Here is a 20,097-nt window from a genome sequence, read left to right as displayed (position 1 = left end):
TATGTCTGTTGCATATAGGATAATAATTGCAGGAGCACAGTTCTTTACAAGTCTCCAAATTGGAAAGCAAGTTTTCTGGGCTAAAAATCTTATGATTTAATGACATGTTCCAAAGAAAACAGTTTTATATGCACTTTACTTTGTTCACTGCTAATTTTAATATGAATAATTGTTCACTCCTGAGAGGTTTCAGTTGTTTTGTTATTATTGGAGTAGTTGAAATTGGTAATTGGCCATGTCTATATAATTTTATTTCTGTTTATTGGGCAAACAAATAAACTAGAAGCAGCAAGGCAAATTACAATATAAAATGAAAGGAACTGAAATAAAAAATGCAAAATGATTATGCCAAAATATTGACTAGGATCTGATGAGGAGTTATCAAGGTGCACAGAGCCATCTCTAAATAAATCAAAATCACTTGCTACTTGGCAGGTTCTCTCATTTCTGGTACCACTCACCTATTTTAATAGGCAGTCATGTGAGCGGAAGGGAAAAATAGTGTGTATGAAAAATAGTGTGTATAGTGTGTATGTATGAAGGATACAATATAATCTGAGTGTTAAGAAGAATGTGTAAGCCCATAGGCTGAATCAATAGTTAATTGGGAACAAACAATATGCAGTAAGGATCTCAAAGTCTGATTATATTAATATTATCGAATCCTTTTTATTAATTTGACGAAAGCAGCAATGTATGCAAGTAGCATTTGGGTGAGGAATCATCTTAGGGGCAAATGCATTTCAATTACAGCAGAATGAAACATTGGTTTGACAATTTAAATGTTCCTTTTCATGATTTATTGTACTTGAATGGAATTTGAGTTCAAACGTTTTCTGTTTGGCCATAATCAATGGCTGTACATCATTGTCACCATATTCATTTTGATTTTACATCTGGAACTGGAAGGAAAATAGCTTTTATACATTGTGAATGAGATGAAAATTTGCCACATTAAGTCATCTCACACAGTGTAATTAAAACGCTTGCTGAGAGACAAAAGCACACAGTTCAATTAAAGCACTAAACCTAATGTGGAGATACAATGAAAAAAAATCTTAGTAATTTGTTTCACAATGAAAGAATGTATAAATCTTGTTTATATCATGCAAAACTCTAATTTGATTTTTTTAAACCCGTTTTGGCTTTATTTTATTTTAGTTTCAGTATGTTTCAAAATTTAACCACTGAATTGCACATTCGACAGAAGTATCGTCAAATGTCAACCTTTTTGTCCATAGTCTGGGCCATTCAACCTCTTGCTCTTCTCTACTGAAAAACATGCCCTTGTTATTATGAAACACTGCAAATAATGTAGAAGCACATCTAATCATGCAACCGAGAGAAAACAACATGCACTAAAGAAGTAGAAGCCACACAAAGCACAAACAAATCCAAAACAAAAAGGAACAAAAATTACCATGTGTTTCAGATGACTGGCTAAACCATGCAAACCTTCCTTTCTTCTTTTCCATTAATTCGGCCAGTGTGACCCCTTCATATCAAATGCATGCAGTAATTCCAGTAATTTATACATCAGGTGGCAGCAGCAACATAGCAAAGATTAGAATCAGCAATTGACAAAATGTGGTAACATACAACTCTAATGTAACAGAAATAATGCCAGAAACAAAACAAAAAATGAGACACAGAATGCCACATCACAAGTTGGCCAAAACAATTATCAGAATCAGTCAGACTTTTTTGTTCTCGCCTGATATTCATGATTTTACCAATCTCATATCTGGTTAATTTCAATTATTATCTCTAAAATTAATGCCACAATGTGATACAAGATGTAGCTATTGAAATTATATTTTATGTTTAATTGTAAACAATCTAAGTCCATGTTGAGTTCTTGCCCCTGGTCTAATAGTGTCTTCTTTATATTTTCTTCCAAACTATGAAACAGCAAAGCAAAGCACAGCAGAGTTAATTATACTGTGTGAAACTGATTAGTAGGTCTAACACATCCAAGAGAATGTCCATTTTAGAATTAATGTTAACTTATTAACTACATGGAATATGTTAATATTCTTCTACAATATTACAATAATATTTTCTTAATCCTCTCTAAAATCCTCTGCCCCTTTAGAATATGGTGTTCATGATCATTTTAAATGTGGAATCGCAGTGTTTGTGTTGCTTGATTGTTTGAAAATTTTGACTGATTGCATTGAGTAATATATTACTTGTAAACAAAGTTACTTTTGTAGCTGTTTTGCTCTGTTAGATTTCTCTAAAAACGCAACCAAATATTGTTATGAATACCTAGCCAATTTCCAACATAGAATTCTTCAGAAACAACAATTGCTCCCTGTGTAAATATTCTGGGCTAGGGCAGCAGGGTCGCACAGTGGGTTAGCCCTGCAGTCTCACGGCACCGAGGACCCAGGGTCGATCCCAGCTCTGGGTCACTGTCCGTGTGGAGTTTGCACATTCTCCCCGTGTTTGCGTGGGTTTCGCCCCCACAACCCAAAGATGTGCAAGGTAGGTTGATTTAACACGCTAAATTGCCCCTTAATTGGAAAAAATGAATTGGGTACTCTAAATTTTTTTTAAAAATTCTGGGCTGGATTCTCCGCACTCTCGCGCCGGAATCGCGGCAGGTACGGGGGGTGGAGGATCAATGTTCTTACAAGAAATCGGGAACGGCGCCGAGTCACCGATTCTGCGGGCCCCGAAATGTGGAGACCATTCAGGGAGTACGCCACGCTGCTTGGGGCCATTGACAGAAGACCGCTCCAACATCCTCCGCCCCCGACCAGCCGAAGTCCAGACGACGTGGAACTAATGTGCTCCAGCCAGTCGGGATACTCGCGTGGCGGCTGTGGACTCAGTTCACGGCTGCCCTGGTCGGGGACAGGCGGATCGGAGGGCATGGGGGCCTTTTAGACGGCTGGGGAATGTTCGTGCGGGAGTTGAGGAACGGGTGCATGGCCGATCGGGGTGTCTATTTCATGGGTCTGGCTCCACGGACCGAGTCCGTCATGGAACGCGGCGCGGCCGCTGGAGGCCGCTACCGGGAGCATGCGCGGCCTCTGATCCGGAAGTGCGGGCCCGTATCTGCAGCAAAAGCTGCAAGATTTACTCCGAGTCCCTGCTAGCCCCCTGCAGGGCTTATAATTAGTAGTCCTTTCACGCCAGTTTTTCTGGCGCGAAACTCCACCGTTTGACGCCGGCATGGGCACATAGACCCAACAATGGAGAATCCAGCCCTCTATATCTTAAAATACTCTAATGATTAAACTACATTGTCTCAGTGTATAAAACAAACCCCAAGGGGTTTCCCATGGGGGAAGGGGGGGGGTGGGGCACGTATCCCACCACCTGCCTGTCACCCCGAGCTCTCTCCCATAACACGGGGGGAGTAGGTTGGCACCAAAATCGGCACCTGCCATATTTAAATTATTAATCAAGAGCCAATTTTGGGAACTGTCCCTGGCAGTTTCCACCGGACCTTGATCTTCGATTTCTTCTGCAGTCCGGGCAGCGGCCATTGACGCCTTCCTGGTGCTACAGAAACTGATGGAGCTACCAGCCAATCGGATTAGGCAGCAGCTCCAGCAGGTAGAAATGAGGGGCAGAAGTCCCACTTGGCCCTTGTTAGTCTGCATTCCGAAGAACATTATGGCTGGGGGGCAGGTTGCATGGAGCATAATGACTCCATGCCTACGGGGTTTCTGGGGAGACATGCTCTCCCCCTCTGTATTATTCCATGTACTCTATTACATGCAATGAAAATTACTTAGGTGGTAAGTAAAACCACCATCGTCCCAGATGACCATAGGCTGTTTTTCCCTTTGAGGAGGAGAGCTGACTGGCAGTGATTAAACCTGAGGATCACCACACCTCAGATGAGGGACAAGGTTGAGAAGGCCATCAGCCGGTACGGGAATTGAACCCGCACTGGTGGCTTGCTGTATGAAATTGGCCCCCAATAGTAAAAATTACATGCAACTGTGTGTGGTTTCATTCTAAGACATGGTTGCCACGATTCGTAACTGCCTCAGACACACTTTCGATTACTACAATTCTGGTCATTTCAATAAGTAATCCAAGCTTCCAAGCCCATATTTTGCAATCTGCAGCGAAGTAACTGTAGGTGTACACCTATCTTCTGCACCGTCTGTTCTCGCGCCTTTCATCCTTTTATGAATCAGATCCGGGCTGCTGTACCACTGTCTCTGGAATCCATTGGTCACCATCACCGAAGTTTTGGTTTAAAACTATGGTTTAAAGCTCCTGGTCTGCATCCATCTGCCTTGGTTTTGCCTCTGTAGCTCCTGACCTTGTCGTACTTCCCGCCACTATCGGGCAACATGAGGCTGAGGCAGGTCCTGAGTGTCCAGCCCATCAACAGCTCTGCCAACGCTAAGCCAGTTGCAGCATCATCTGATAGCAGAACAAAAGTATTGGCAGCCGAGTCTTGGCAGAAAGAACCTCCTGATCTGTTTCTTCAGTCCCCTCATTAAGGGCTGCACCGCCTGCAGAACTGAGAATGACTCTGCTATCAAGTGGGATTCTGGTTTGACTTGGCCTCAATCGTGAACACCCCACCAAGGCCGCACTTACCTCATTTCCTGCACTGGCAAACTCAGCTTAGCTGTTAAGGGGTCCTTGAGCACCCCCTCACCCACCTCATAATGACAAGTCCAATCCCTGGAGTAGGCAACCTGGAACCTTGGCACTGCCAGCTTGGCAGTTCCCCAATCAGCCTGGCTGTACCACATGGGCATGGTGACACTGCCAGGGTGTCTGGGTAGTAGTGGCAAGGTGCCAGACTGGCAGTGCCAAGTTGCCCGTGTTGCAGTAGCAGATCTAAGTACCACGCCCGACCACCCAGGGGCCTCCGATGGCCTGGGAGACCCCCGAGGTGCCATTATGCATGGTCCACCTTTGTGTGGACCAGTGCTAAATGGCACCAAGGCGAGGTCTCCCAGGTGCGGGTGTTCGTTATAGGCCTCGGGAGCATCAGGCACCGACATATTTAAGCAAGTCTAACTGCTCAGTTAAATATGTAAATATGGATCTCACCCAATGAAGGTGAGATCTGGATCTTGCGAGGCATTCCGGGTGTCAAAAATCTCACGAGAGCCCTCTCGCAGGATTTAATGGCCTCGCCGAATCACCGAATTGGGCACGACGAGGCCATTCAATCATGCCCCTTGTCTCTGGCAAACACCTATTCTTTCCCCATGACTTGACTGGAGCCCATGACTGCCAGTGATTCACCACATGCAGATCCCATCTCCATACTGAAGTACACACAGTGCCAATACCTGAATGGTGGCAGTGACAGTGCTTCTTCCTCAGAGGTGTGCTTTTGCTCTCACCCTTTATTAGTAGGCTACACTGACTGGCTGACCAGACTGCAGGGTTTGGGTATTTGAAAACAATTTAGAAGAGGAGGATTGGGGTGAAGGAAGGGGTGGTGGATGGGAAATAAGAGGTACCTCGTCACACTACCAGCAGTCAATCCTTCAAATTGTGAGATGAGGGTGAAAAAGAATTTGAGAAAGGGCATAAGACAGGATGTCATCCTGAATGATTTCAGTAACGCCAGTTGTAATAATCTCAGTGACTACCATAGAATCCCTACAGTGCAAAAGGAGGTCAATTGGGGCATTGAAACTGCACCGACCCTCCGAAACAGCAGTCTACCTGGGCCCCCTCCCAATCCTATCTCTGTAACCCCGTGCCTGGATCACAGCCAATCAACCCAACCTGCACATCTTTGGGGCAAATTAAAATGGCTAATCCATCTAACCTGCACATTTTTGGACTGTGAGAGAAAAATGGAGCTCCCAGATGAAACCCACACAGACATGAGAGAATGTGCAAACTCTTCAGAATTGAACCTGGATGGGACTTCCTGTGGCGACTATGAGGGAGTAGGTCGCACATTTGGTGGCTCCCGTCTCGGTTGGACTTTTGGACTTTTTTGCACTTTTGTGCGCGGAACTGGAAAGCAATAGTACTCAGGTACAGGACCCATACAGAATTGTATGGACCTAAGAGGCCAGAGCGACCGTAAACAGAAGAAGTGGTCGAATAAGGGCACAGTGGAGGCTGTGAGAGGTACCAGCATGGCTGGTGTTCAGAGCAAGGCGCGAACAGCCCAGCCCACAATGGAGCAACTGCTGCAGATTATGCAGGAGGGCTTTTTGGCTCTGAAGCGTGAATACCTGGAGCCGCTACAGAAGTCGATTGACAGGATGGGAAAAAAGCTAGATGATTAGGCTAAGAAGCTCCAGCAGTTGGAGAAGTCAGTGGAGGAGCAGGCTGACTTTCAAACGGTGGCGAATGTGGAGATTCGGAAGTTGAGGGACCAGCAAAAAGTGCTTCTGGAAAGGCTGGAGGACCTGGACAACAGATCTCGTCGGCAGAACGTGAGAATTGTGGGCCTCCCGGAGGGGGCAGAGGGGCCGGATGCTGCCGCGTTTGTGGAGGGTATGTTTCAGAAGTTGCTGGGGAACGAGGTGTTCCCGCGCCTGCCGGTGGTGCACAGGGCACACAGAGTGCAGGTGAGACAGACGCGATGAGGGGGTCCCCCACAAGCGATGGTGGTACGCTTTCACAGGTATCTGGACAAGGAACGGGTGCTGCAATGGGCAAAGAGCACATGAAGCTGCACTTGGGACAATACCACCCTGCGTGTTTACCAAGATTTGAGCGCTGAGGTAGCCAGGAGGAGGGGAGGCTACAGGCAGGTGAAGGAGATACTGTATAAAAACAAGGTGAAATTCAGGCTGCTTTTTCTGGCGCGACTGTGGGTTAGGTATCAGGGTCAGCACCAGCATTTAGAGGAACCCGAAGAGGCGATGGGCTTCGTTAAGAAGCAAGGGCTGGCCCTGAGATGAGGGCGTTTGGACTCATGTTAGAACTTTTAAGTATATGTGGTGTCTCTCCCGTTTTCAAAATTGCCTGTATGTTTGGGTCCGTTTTTGTCGTTTCTTTGTGTGCTTTTTGCGAGATTTACCTGAATGTTTCCTTTTTGGGCTCTTTGATTAGTTGGAGCTTGGCTGGGGGGAAAATAATAAAGAAAACAGTTAAAAGGGTTGGGATAAGAGGGATGCTTCAGGGGAACTTTGTGCAATATTTTCTGTGTCTGTATGGGAAGGACTGAGAGTGCCTGTTACTTCTTATCTCTTTTTTTTTGTCTTGTTTAACTTGAATTGTGCTATTGTGGGGGCTGTTTATGACTTGTATAGAGTGTTTGCTTAATTAGGGCTGATCTGGGGAAGTGGTATGGATGGGTCGGGGGAGGGGTGACTGGGAACAATGGGTGGGAGACGCGCTGGTGCTGAGGCTGGAAGCCCCAGGCTAGCTGAGTGGGGCTAGTCAACGAAGGCCGAGGTGGGGGGTGTGGATATAGTTAGATTAGAGCAGGGGTTAGGTGATAGGATGGTTTTTCTAGGGGGAGGAGGGGGGGGGGAGAGTCATTATGCTGACGGGGATGGAAACTGGGCATGGCAACAGTGAGGAGGTCATGGATGGAGTCGGTCAGGAGGCAGGCCAGATGTAGCGCGACAAATGGCTAGGGGGCTGGCCAAGGAAAGGGGATGGCTGATCGGCCGGGGGGGGGGGGGGGGGGGGGGGGTGCCCCCCAACCAGGCTGATCACCTGGAATGTTAGAGGGTTAAACGTGCCAGTGAAGAGGGCGCATGTGTTTGTGCATCTGCGGGTTCTGAAGGCGAACATAGTCATGATGCAGGAGACGCACCTGAAAGTGGCAGACCAGGTTAGGTTAAGGAAGGGCTGGGTCAGTCAGGTCTTTCATTCGGGGCTTGATTCTAAGACAAAGGGGGTTGCGATCCTGATTAATAAGAGGGTACAATTTGAAGCGGAGGGCACAGTCGTGGATGGGGGTGGCAGGTTCGTTATGGTGAGGGGTAAGCTCGAAGGGGTGAGAGTAGTCCTGGTCAGTGTGTATGCCCCTCATTGGGACGATGTGGATTTTATTAGGAGGATGCTAGGAAAGATCCCCGACTTGGAGTCGCGTAAGCTGATCATGGGCAGGGACTTTTATACAGTCCTGGACCCGAGCCTGGACCTGTCATGCACAAGAACGGGCAGGTTGCCAGCAATGGCAAAGGAACTGAGTGGGTTCATGGAGCAGACGGGGGGAGCAGATCCATGGAGATTTAGCCGGCCAACGGCGAGGGAGTTCTCGTACTACTCCCACGTTCACAAGGTGTATTCTCGAATTGACTACTTTGTTGTGAGTGGGGACCTGCTGGCCGGAATGGTGGGGGCAGAATACTCGACAATTGCCATATCGGACCATGCTCCCGCACTGGGTAGACCTGCAGTTTTGTAAGGACAGCTTTCAGGGCCCACCATGGAGGCTGGAAGTTGGATTACTCGCAGACGAGGCGGTGTGTGAGAGGTTGAGGAAATGCATGCAGAATTACCTGCAAGTGAATGATACTGGAGAAGTCTCAGCAGCGGTGCTCTGGGAGGCGCTGAAGGCAGTGGTGAGAGGGGAGCTGATTTCAATTCAAGTGTATAGGGACAGGACAGACAGGGCAGAGACGGACCGACTAATTAAGGAAATTCTACGGACGGACAGGAGTTACGTGGAATCCCACGTACTCAGGAAACGAATGAGGCTGCAGGTCGAATTTTGGGTGCTGACTACAGGCATGGCTGTAGAGCAGCTGAGAAAGGTAAAAGGCGCGAATGATGAGCATGGGGAGAAGGCCAGTAGAATGCTTACGCAACAACTAAGGAAGAGGGAAGCGGCTAGGGAAGTAGGGAGGGTAGTGGATGGGGTGGGTAATCTAGTGGGTGACCCGGCAGGGCTAAACAAGGTCTTTAGGGGCTTTTATAGGAAGCTGTACACTTCGGAATCCCCCGGGGGACCGGGGGGGGGGCTGGTCAGGATAAAAGAGGTGTTGGGGAACTGAAGGCCATGCAGTCGGGCAAAGCCCCGGGGCCGGACGGGTATCCGGTGGAGTTTTACAAAAACTTTGCCGGGGTAGTGGGGCCGGTGCTGGTCAGGGTCTTTAATGAGGCAAGAGACAGAAGGAGTTTACCCCCATCTGGCTTATTCTGAAACGGGCTAAGGACCCGGAGGCTTGTAGGTCATACAGGCCGATCTATTTGATCAACGTAGATGCCAAGTTACTGGCCAAGATCTTGGCGACCAGAATTGAGGACTGTGACCCGGATGTAATTGTGGAGGACCAAACCGGGTTTGTAAAGGGGAGGCAGCTGTTAGCCAACCTAAGAAGGCTGCTCAACGTGATTATGATGCTCCCGGACAGTAGGGAGGTAGAGATAGTAGTAGCCATGGATGGTGAAAAGGCTTTTGACCGGGTCGAGTGGGATTATCTGTGGGAGGTACTAGGACGGTTCGGGTTCGGGGCCGGGTTCATCAACTGGGTTAGGCCCCGGAGGCGAGTCCAAGGACGAACAGGACGACATTGGGCTACTTTAGACTGCACATTGGGACAAGACAGGGCTGCCCTCCCTCCCCTCTGCTGTTTGCGCTGGCCATAGAGCCGCTGACAATTGCACTGAGAGATTCTAGGGCCTGGAAAGGGCTGGTCCGGGGGGCGAATGGATCATAGAGTCTCGTTATACGCAGATGATCTGCTGTTATATATATCGGACCCAATGGTGGGGATGGACGGTATTATGGAAACCCTGAGGGAATTTAGCCGGTTCTCAGGATATAAATTGAACATGGTTAAGAGCGAGATGTTCGTAATTCAAGCGAGGGGGCAGGAGAGTAGTCTAAAGGGGTTGCCGTTCAGGCTAGTGGGGGAGAGTTTCCGATATTTGGGGATTCAGGTGGCACGGGACTGGGGCAGGTTGCATAAGCTCAACCTGTCCCAACTGGTAGAACGAGTGAGGGAGGAGATCGAGAGGTGAGATGCGCTCCCGCTGTCATTGGTGGGGAGGGTGCAGACTGTTAAGATGCCAATTCTCCCGAGGTTCTTGTTTGTTTTTCAGTGTCTCCCCATCTTTATCCCGCGGTCCTTCTTTAAGAGGTTGAATAAAATTATTCTGGGATTTGTATGGGCAGGGAAGTCCCCGCGGGTGAAGAGAATGATGCTTGAAAGGAACAGAGAAGGGGGGCTGGCGTTGCCGAACTTCAGCAACTATTACTGGGCGGCCAACATAGCGATGATAAGGAAATGGATGGTAGATGCGGGGTCGGTTTGGAAGCAGGTGGAGGCTGCTTCGTGCCGGGGCACTAGCTTAGCAGCCCTGGTCACGGCGCCTCTGCCGCTTCCGTCGGCACGGTACTCCACCAGCCCGGTAGTGGTGGCGGCTCTTCGGATCTGGGGCCTGTGGAGGAGGCATGTAGGGGAGGTAAGAGCATCGGTGTGGACCCCAATCTGCGGCAACCACCGATTTGCCCCGGGGAACATGGACCGGGGGTATCGACTGTGGAGGAGGGCGGGGATTGTGAGGATGGGGGATCTGTTCCTGGAAGGGGGCTTTCCGAGCATGAGAGCGCTGGAGGCGAAGTTTGGGCTGGCGAGAGGGAACGACTTTAGAAACTTACAGGTGCGAGATTTTGTACGCAGACTGGTGCTGTCCTCCCCACGTCTCCCGCCGAAGGGGAGGCAGGACAGGGTAGTTTCTAGGGGAGAGGTGGGAGAGGGTAGAGTCTCAGACGTCTACAAGGAACTAATGGGAGCTGCGGATACGCAGACCGAGGACCTGAAGCTTAAGTAGGAAGAGGAGCTCGGGGGGGGGGGGGGGGGGGGGGGGGGGGGAGACGAGAGAGAGGATGGTATCTGGGCAGAAGCACTGAGCAGAGTGAACACGACCGCAACATGCACCAGGCTCAGCCTGATCCAGTTTAAACCGGGCCCACATGACGGGGGCCCGGATGAGCACATTCTTCGGGCTGGAGGACAAGTGTACTAGATGTACAGGAGGGCCGGCTAGCCATGTACACATGTTCTGGTCATGCCCTAAACTCAGAGGGTATTGGCAGGGATTCGCAGATGTCATGTCCTGGGCATTGAAAACTGGGGTGATAATGAGCCCTGAGGTGGCAATCTTTGGGGTTTCGGAGGACCCGGGAGTCCAGGAAGAGAGAGAGGCCGACATTCTGGCCTTTGCTTCCCTGGTAGCCCAGCGACGAATATTGTTGGCATGGAGGGACTCAAAGACTCCGAGGGCTGAGGTATGGCTATCGGACATGGCGAGCTTTTTGGCCTAGAGAAAGTTGAGAGGTTCGCTATTAGGGTTCGCCCGAAGGCGGCAGCCATTTATTGACTTATTCGCAGAGGAGTAAGCGTCAGCAGGTGGGGGGGGGGGGGGGGGGGGGCTAGGGTAGAGTAGAGTAGAGTAGGGGGATATTGAGGCAGGTCTGTGCCTGAACAGACCCATGGTTTGCACTATGTTTGATTTGTGTCTTGACTTCTTTTTTTTGTACTGTACAATGTCACTTTTTCTATATGCCTAAAATACCTCAATAAAATTGTTTGTTAAAAAAAAAGAATTGAACCTGGATCCCTGGTACGGTGCAAGCAGTGCTAGTCACTGTGCCAATAATTCAGAGCACTATTTCCTCCATGGAGTTGAGGATGTGCACCTGTGCCTCTCTGCTACTAGCTCTTTGCTGTCCTCTCCTATTATGTGCCATCTCGAACTGCAAGAGAGAGAAGGGAATGTCAGTGCGTAGGTTGCAATGTGTTTGGGTGCAGGTCATAAATGAATAGCTGGCATATGTGAAAGCTGTGAAATGTGAGTGTGAGGATCAAATGGAGCGCATAAACCTGACAATAAATATTGGCTATAGCAATAAGGATAGGTCTTCTACACTTGTTTGAATAATGCGCACAGGATCTATTGTGGATCTATTTGAAAGGGCAGGCAAGGTCTCAATGTAACTTACTGTCTAAAATATGGCATCTCGCACAGTGCCGCATTCCCCTGAGAAAGTACTGGAGTATCAGTCTAGTTTTTTTGAGCTCAAGTCTCTGGGGTGGACTTGAACCAACAACCTTCTGACTCAGAGGTGAGAGAGACACAGCTGGCATTGAAGCAAGGTGGAATGAGAATAGGAAAGTAGCAATTGGAAACTCAAGTGTTTGGATTATTAATTAAGGAAGGTGTCCTGAGAAACGTTGCTGATGGTGCTCGTACTAGGATGTAAGAAAGGAATGCTGTTAATCTCTCATAAAGATGTAAAGGAAGAGGTGCATATGTTTAGAATGAGAAGATGTTGCACTGTGCCCTTGTGATTGTACTGTCACTGACTTTTTTTTATAAATTTAGATTACCCAATTATTTTTTCCAATTAAGGGGCAATTTAGCATGGCCAATCCACCTACTCTGCACATTTTTGGGTTGTGGGGGCGAAATACACGCAGACATGGGGAGAATGTGCAAACTTCACACGGACAGTGACCCAGAGCCGGGATCGAACCTGGGACCTCAGCGCCGTGAGGCGGTTGTGCTAACCACTAGGCCACCATGCTGCCCCTACTGTCACTGACTTGATAAGGGAAGCACGGTGGCACTGTGGTTAGCACTGCTGGATCATAATGCCAGAGCCCCGAGTTAAATTTCGGCCTTGGGTGACTGTGGATTTTGCACTTTCTGCTTGTGTCTGCTTGGGTTTCCTCCGGGTTCTCCTGTTTCCTCCCACAGTCAAAAAGATGTGTAGCTTAGGTGCATGGACCATGATAACTTGTCCCTTAGTGTCCATGGATATGGAGATTAGGTTACAGGTATAGGGTGGAGTGCATCAGTGCAGACCTAATCAGCTGAATGGCCTCCTTCTGTACAGTAGGGATTCTATGATTCTAAGAGAGAACCCCTGTTCTATTCCTTTAATGCGCATTATGGCTAACATTTAAGGAACAAATGTATGCATTGCAACAGTTATATATTCTTTTCTGATGCAAAAACACAACAAGAAAGCGTCCCATCCATGGCTTACAAAAGAAATTAAGGATAGTATTAGGTCGCAAGAGGAGTCATGTAAAATTACTCGAAAAAGTAGCAAGGTTAGAGATTGTGAGAAGGCTATATTCAGCAAAGGAGGACAAAAAATTGATTAAGAGGGTAAACATAGAATATGAGAGTAAACTTGCAAGTAACATAAAAGCGGACTGTAAAAGTACCCATAAGTATATAAAAAGAAAAAGATTAGTGAAGATAAATGTAGGTCTCTTACAGTCCAAAACCGGATAATTTATAATGGAGAACAACAAAATGACAGAGCAATTAAACAACTATTTTAGTTCTATCTTAATGGAGGAGGTCACAAATAATTTCACAGAAATGCTAAGGAATTAAGGATCTGGCGGAGAAGGAGGAATTGAAGGAAATTCGTATTATTTTTTAAAATTGTTCTGGCGATATTAATGGGATTGAGAGCTGATAAATCCCCAAATCCTGATAATCTACATGCTAGGGCACTAAAGGAGGTGGCCATGAAAACAGTGGATGCATTGGTTGTCATCTTCCAAAATTCTGTGGATTCTAGAACAGTCCCAGCAGACTGGAGAGTGACAAATATTACCCCACTATTTAAAAAAGGATGGACGGAGAAAACAGTGAATTACAGATTGGTTAGCCTAACATCAGTAATAGGAAAAATACTAGAGTCTATTTTAAAGGATGCAATATCATCTCACAGAGGGCTGCACCCAGGTGTCGAAGATACTGCTGCTTGCACTGACCCTCTCAGCCTCCTCCGTCTAAGGCTACTGGACAGTCACCATGAAGATCCTACTGCAGATGCTGGGTGTCATAATATACACCAGTATATCATGGTACAGACACACACTGATGGACACACACAGGGACCAATCAACATGTACAAACACCGCAGCCAATCACCAGTTAGAATACACACACTATAAAGGCAGAGGGAACCACGGTTCCCGATCAGCCAGGATGATGAGTGGTGTGCCACCCTTACGGTCAACCGGTCCATTGTCAGGTTCCGTCTGGACACTGGCGCTTCTGCCAATCTCATCGCGTCGTCTCATTTTCGCAAGCTCTGCGTACAGCCTGCTGTCCTGCCATCTGTGTGTAAATTGCTGGACTACAATGGCAATGCCATCGCCACCAGCGGCTCCTGCTGCCTTGAGGTGACACATCATGCTCACACAGTCATTCTCCCGTTCGAGAGCGCAGGCATGCAAGCTGCTCCACTTAGTGCAGAGAGTACACTCTCTCTCTTCAAGCGACGTGTCTGCATCCTCTGATACAGACTTCAGTGCGCAACTCGACTCCATCGTCCAGCAATACCATGATGTTTTCGAGGGCATGGGCATGCTCCCCTACACGTACAAAATCTTACTCAAGCCCAACGCCACGCCTGTCGTTCACGCACCTCGCAGAGTCCCAGCGCCCCTCAAGTAACAGCTCCAGGACCTCCAGAACCAAGGAGTCATTTCTATGGTCATGGAACCCAGACTGGGTAAGCTCCATGGTCTGCGTCAAAAAGCCGCCCGGCGAGCTGCGGATCTATATTGATCCTAAAGATCTGAATCAGAATATCATGCGGGAGCACTACCTGATTCCAAAATGTGAGGAGCTCACGTCCGAGATGGCCCACGCCTAACTATTCTCAAAACTGGATGCCTCGAAGGGTTTCTGGCAGATCCAACTAGATGAGTCAAGCAGGAAGCTGTGTACGTTCAATACACCCTTTGGCAGGTTCTGCTACAACCGGATGCCATTCGGCTTCATCTCTGCGTCCAAAGTTTTCCACCGGATCATGGAGCAGATGATGGAGGTGTTATAACCTGCCTGCTTACCATTGGCTGGGGACTAATGACAATCCCACAATCCTGTGGGAGTATGAGCTTCCCCAATGAGGGGGGCGGAGAAGTGATTAGCAGACTCCCTGTATAAATAAAGCTGGCCAGTTTGGAACCAGCAGAGAGAGGAGTTAGCTGCAAGGGAAGTGGCTGCTGTTGTATATATATGCTATTGTAAATAAATGTTATTTCTTTGTATCCTGAAGACTCATGCTGGATTCTTCGTGGCCCTCACAAAAGGAGGGGATTGACGGCGTCCGGGTATATGTCGACGACATTATTATCTGGTCAACCACCCCGCAGGAACACATTGCCCGCCTTCAGCGTGTTTTCAGGCGCGTCCACAAACACGGCCTCCGCCTCAATAGGGCCAAATGCCCCTTCGGCCAGTCGAGTATCAAGTTTCTGGGGGATCACATCTCCCACCAGGGGGTGCATCCGGACGAGGATAAGGTTGCAGCAATCACGTCTATGAAGACGCCCGAGGACAAGAAAGCGGTTCCTGGGTATGGTGAATTTCCTCGGGAAGTTCAACCCGAATCTTGCCTCACACACCACGGCCCTCAGAGACCTGATTCGCAAAACCACAGATTTCCAATGGCTCCCTGCTCATGAGCGTAATTGGCAGGAGCTGAAGGCCAAGCTTTCCACGGCCCCAGTGTTGGCCTTTTTTGACCCGACCAAAGAGACCAAAATCTCTACTGATGCCAGTCAGTCGGGGATTGGTGCCGTGCTCCTGCAACGAGACGAGGCCTCGTCATGGGCCCCCGTTGCGTATGCGTCGTGGGCAATGACTCCCAGAGAGCAGCGTTATGTGCAAATTGAGAAAGTGTGTCTCGGCCTTCTCACTGGAGTCGTGAAGATCCACGACTACGTCTATGGACTTCCGCAGTTCACGGTTGAAACCGACCACCGCCCCCTTGTAAATATTATCAAAAAGGACTTGAATGACATGACGTCTCGCCTCCAGCATATCGTACTCAAGCTGCGCAGGTACGACTTTCAACTGATCTATACCCTTGGCAAGGACCTTGCCGTTGCTGATGCCCTCTCAAGGTCAATCACAACTCCATGTGATCATGACGGCTTCATTTGCCAAATAGGCGCACACGTTCAGTTTGCAGCCTACCATTTGCCAGCTACGGATGCACGACTGACGCAAATTCGCTGCGAGACAGCGGCTGATCCACTTCTGCAGCGGGTGATGCGCCTAATGTCAGACGGGTGGCTCAAGGGCCAATGCCCGCAATTTTACAACATCCGCGATGGCCTGGCGGTTGTCGACGGTGTGCTCCTGAAATTGGATCGCATCGTCGTCCCACAAAGCATGCGCCAGCTAGTGTTGGAGCAACTCCATGAAGGCCATTTAGGAATCGAGAAGTGCCGCCGCAGGGCCAGAGAAGCCGTCTACTGGCCGGGCATCAATAATGACATCGCCAATGTGGTGCTCAACTGCTCTACCTGCCAGCGTTTTCAGCTCGCCCAACCACGGGAGACCCTGATGCCCCATGAGCTCGTCACATCGCCTTGGACCAAAGTGGGCATCTCACGGGTTGCTGACCTTCCCGACATCCATCCACGCGACAAGGTTCGCATCCACCTCCCGGATGGTGGCTGGTCTGCGCCTGCTGTCGTTCTAAGGCAGGTGGCCCCCCCCACTCCTTCCTGGTCTGCTTACCGGATGGATCCATTCGGCGCAGCAACAGGCGTGCTCTTCACCTGGCTCCAGGGTCGTCACGGGATTCTCCGACCAGCTCTTTTACTGATCCCGCCGTGGACTGTGTGGCATTTCCGGTCACTCTGCCTGCCCCTAACAGTGCTGCAGCCCTCCCGGCTCCTGAGGCGCCAGCCATTGCCCCACCCTTGAGGCAGTCAACCAGAGTTCGTCGCCCACCTCAGTGACTGAACTTATGAACTCTGTACACATGTGGACTCTCTGAAATGTTTTTTTTTCCTATATCCTTTACTTTTGCATTCGTTATCCAGTGATTTGTAAATAGATTCGTTGGTTGTTCCAGTTCATGGTAGTCATCTGCACCAGGCACCTTCCTCTGTAAATAGTCTTGTTCCCTGTATATAGCTTTGTACATATGTCTTTGCACCTCACACGTAGCTAGGTACATTCTCCACACACCCACACTATTTATGCCTATATCAACATTTCTTTAATAAAAGGGGGATGTCATAATATACGCCAGTATATCATGGTGCAGACACACACTGATGGACACACACAGGGACCAATCAACATGTACAAAACCACAGCCAATCACCGGTTAGAATACACACACTATAAAGGCAGAGGGCACCATGGTTCCCGCTCATTCTGGGTGCTGCCTCTGAGTGTAACAAGAACTCATCCAGCCCAGCACAGACTCACACCACGTGCTGAGAGAATAAACTGGTTCGGACAAGGCTTAGGTCTCTAGTTTATGTTAGCATCATTCAGACCTACAGTCATCGTGTGTTAGTTAGTTAGAAGTAGTTAATAAAATTGAGTTGAACCTTCATCAGTGTTGGAAGTGTCTGTTCATCTCTCAAGTCTACACTAGCCAACACTTCACTGGGGAACAGTTCTTCAGTGTTCCTCCTCCACAAAGAATTCTTGGATTGGAGAAAATATCCCAGGGACAACCTTCTGACTTATTTCTGCCAAGAGAATTGTTTGCACACTTTTCTAAATAAATCTGTTAGAAGAACGCAACTTCACATTAAGAGGTGCATTTGCACTTTAAATAGCTCAGCAGTGATCGTGCAGTGAAAATAAGCAAGCATGTTCACAACACGATCAGGTGAGCAAACCATTAATCATATTAAAATAAGGCTCAGGATTTGAAACTGACGGGACCATATGCTCGCAATTCAAAGAAAGCTTGTTTCTAGCCCCGTGCCTTGCCAGTTTTTGCCTTAATTTAAAATCAGAGTTTATATGTACCATTGTAGCCATATACGTGCATGGTTCAGTATGTTCGATGCTAAACTAATTAAACAGATTGAATAAAGGTTACAGCGTGTCAAATAAATCTATTTTGTCATTATGTTATCCTAAAATAAATTTGGTTACTGTTTGCATCTTTGAAAGCTATGACTCATGAGAATCTTTGACAGATTAGAGACATTTTGCACACTACAATCTGGCATTTGTCTTGGAATAGTAAATTCATTAGACACTGACATCAAGATAATATGAAGAAAGGAGCAAACATTTGAGGAAACATTCTGGAGCAATATGACAAAACTAGCTTATCTATCTTAAGATATTACCAATAAAACTTGAGTTGAATAATGTGGCACTGGCACGTGCATCCAAGGAACCATTGCTCCTCAGAGGCTCTCTACACCTGAATCCTACTGAATTAACCTCAACTAATAGTGTGAGGTAAACTTATTTTCAGTACGTTTGTGCCCCGTTGCCCCTGGGGCCACAGAATTGGGGATCAGAATAACAGTAGTCAGCAGTTGGTAAAGGACTGCTCATTGCTCTTAGAATCTTAGAATCCCGACCGTGCAGAAGGAAGTGACTCGGCCCATCGAGGAACATGCAATTTATTTTAATGTGCTTCTCCTCATTTTCTGCCTCACCATATTACGAGATCTATCTTAATTTAGATGGAAACTGTGGACTTAATGAGCCTTTCTCAGAGTGATTGCACAAGCTCTTTGAACTCAAAACATTTTTGGATCACACTATGGAATACATCATTCATTGGACACTACTGCTTCAGGCTCCTATGCCCAATACTACAGGGCCTCTGAGCTCCAGAGATACCTTGGGCTGCATTCTCACCCCCACAGAGTTAACCAAAGGGAAATGATATAGAATTATTGAAAGGTTTAACGTTTTAGCTCAGAGCGATTCCACAATTTATTTTTCAAAAGCCCATGTCAGAAGCAAAAAATTATGTTTTTTCAGTGCCCATCAATTTGGCGGCATTTCATATACAATCTTTAACAATCCAAAAGACACATATTTTGCTTTAAATGTATAAGATATGAAACAATCAGTACAAACAATAGAACAAATTCACAAACAAAATGGAATAATCATTTATGTTTAGCTTTACATCTCCGATAGATTATTGATTCATTGATTTATTCATGGTTTTAGGTGCTAATTGAATGCATAGCTAAAGAGTGAAATTGTAAAACATTCCTTGACTGTGAAAATACAGTCACTGTTTTGGATAAACAGCACGGCAGCACAATGATTAGCACTGTTGCTTCACAGTCCCAGGAAGCCTATCCAGGTTTGAATCCCAGCTTGGATCACTGGCTGTGCGGAGTCTGCACATTCTCCCTGTGTCTGCGTGGGTTTCCTGCAGGTACTCGGGTTTCCATCCACAAGTCCTGAAAGACGTGCTGTTAGGTAACTTGGAGATTATGAATTCTCCCTCAGTGTACCTGAACAGACATTGGAGTTAGGCGACTAGGGGATTTTCACAGTAACTTCATTGCAGTGTTAATGCAAGCCTACTTGTGACAATAATAAAGATTATTATTCTTAATCAATTAACTACTGAACTCTAGTATCTTGTCTGTGGAAACCTGGACATTGTTTCTGTGAATGTTTCATATAATGAATAGACTACTATATTTTGGTGCATTTAGCAATCAGAATGTATCAACTAATTAGTTACAGCAAGGTCTATGGTCAGCAGTGGCGTGAGAAGCCTATTTTCATGAGGCTGCGCACATAGATATTGAATTAACTTTGATGGACATCAGTAAACCTTAAGTAATGGCCAATGTTTGCTTAAAAAATCATCCTCTAAGTAACAGACATCTATTTGAACAGGTCAGGAGGTCTTAGCGGAGAATTAGAAACCAATGAGAGTAAATGAGTGATTAGACTATCGATAAGGATTCTCTTAAAGTAAGACCACGTGGCTGAGGTCAGCTTCCTGCCTTCCTGAATTCTTGAATCATCTATCCATTGTTTGTATTTCAAGTGATCTCCTTATGCTTTTATGTTTAATGTATTTTTTGCCATGTACTTGACCCTTGTATGTATTGTTTGATATTTAATTTCTACGTTTTGATTCAGTTCTTATTCAAGTGAATAATTAGCATTAAAGTTGTATTTTTGACACCTCCAATCAACCAGATTAGCGACTCTCATTAGAAGATAAAATAAGAGATCCTACAATCTCTCCAAACCAGCTTTCCAGCACCCACCCTAATAAATTAGCATTTTGCTCAGCTACTTCACTGTCCAAATTACATGGGTGACCTCTTAATCGGCATGTAATTGTCAACTTTCTGGTTTCATGCTACCAAGGGGTTAGGCTTCCTGTCAGTAACATAGATCCAATTGTAACTCTGTATAAGTTTGATTGAGTTGAAATCT

General features: G+C 47.2%; 1 protein-coding gene across 1 annotated transcript in view; it reads right to left on the bottom strand.

Moving 5' to 3' along the window:
- LOC119973643 (voltage-dependent L-type calcium channel subunit alpha-1D-like) overlaps nucleotides 1-20,097 on the bottom strand; it is an 863,992-nt gene that overhangs the window by 376,442 nt on the left and 467,453 nt on the right. The window contains exon 10 of the mRNA XM_038812023.1: nucleotides 1,421-1,495. Within this exon, the coding sequence (XP_038667951.1) occupies nucleotides 1,421-1,495 (75 nt within the window). The remainder of the gene's footprint in view (nucleotides 1-1,420; nucleotides 1,496-20,097) is intronic.

The sequence above is a fragment of the Scyliorhinus canicula genome, chromosome 11 (genome assembly GCF_902713615.1).
Source record: "Scyliorhinus canicula chromosome 11, sScyCan1.1, whole genome shotgun sequence".
Lineage (NCBI taxonomy): Eukaryota > Metazoa > Chordata > Chondrichthyes > Carcharhiniformes > Scyliorhinidae > Scyliorhinus > Scyliorhinus canicula.
This window is presented reverse-complemented; position numbering and strand designations above follow the sequence as displayed.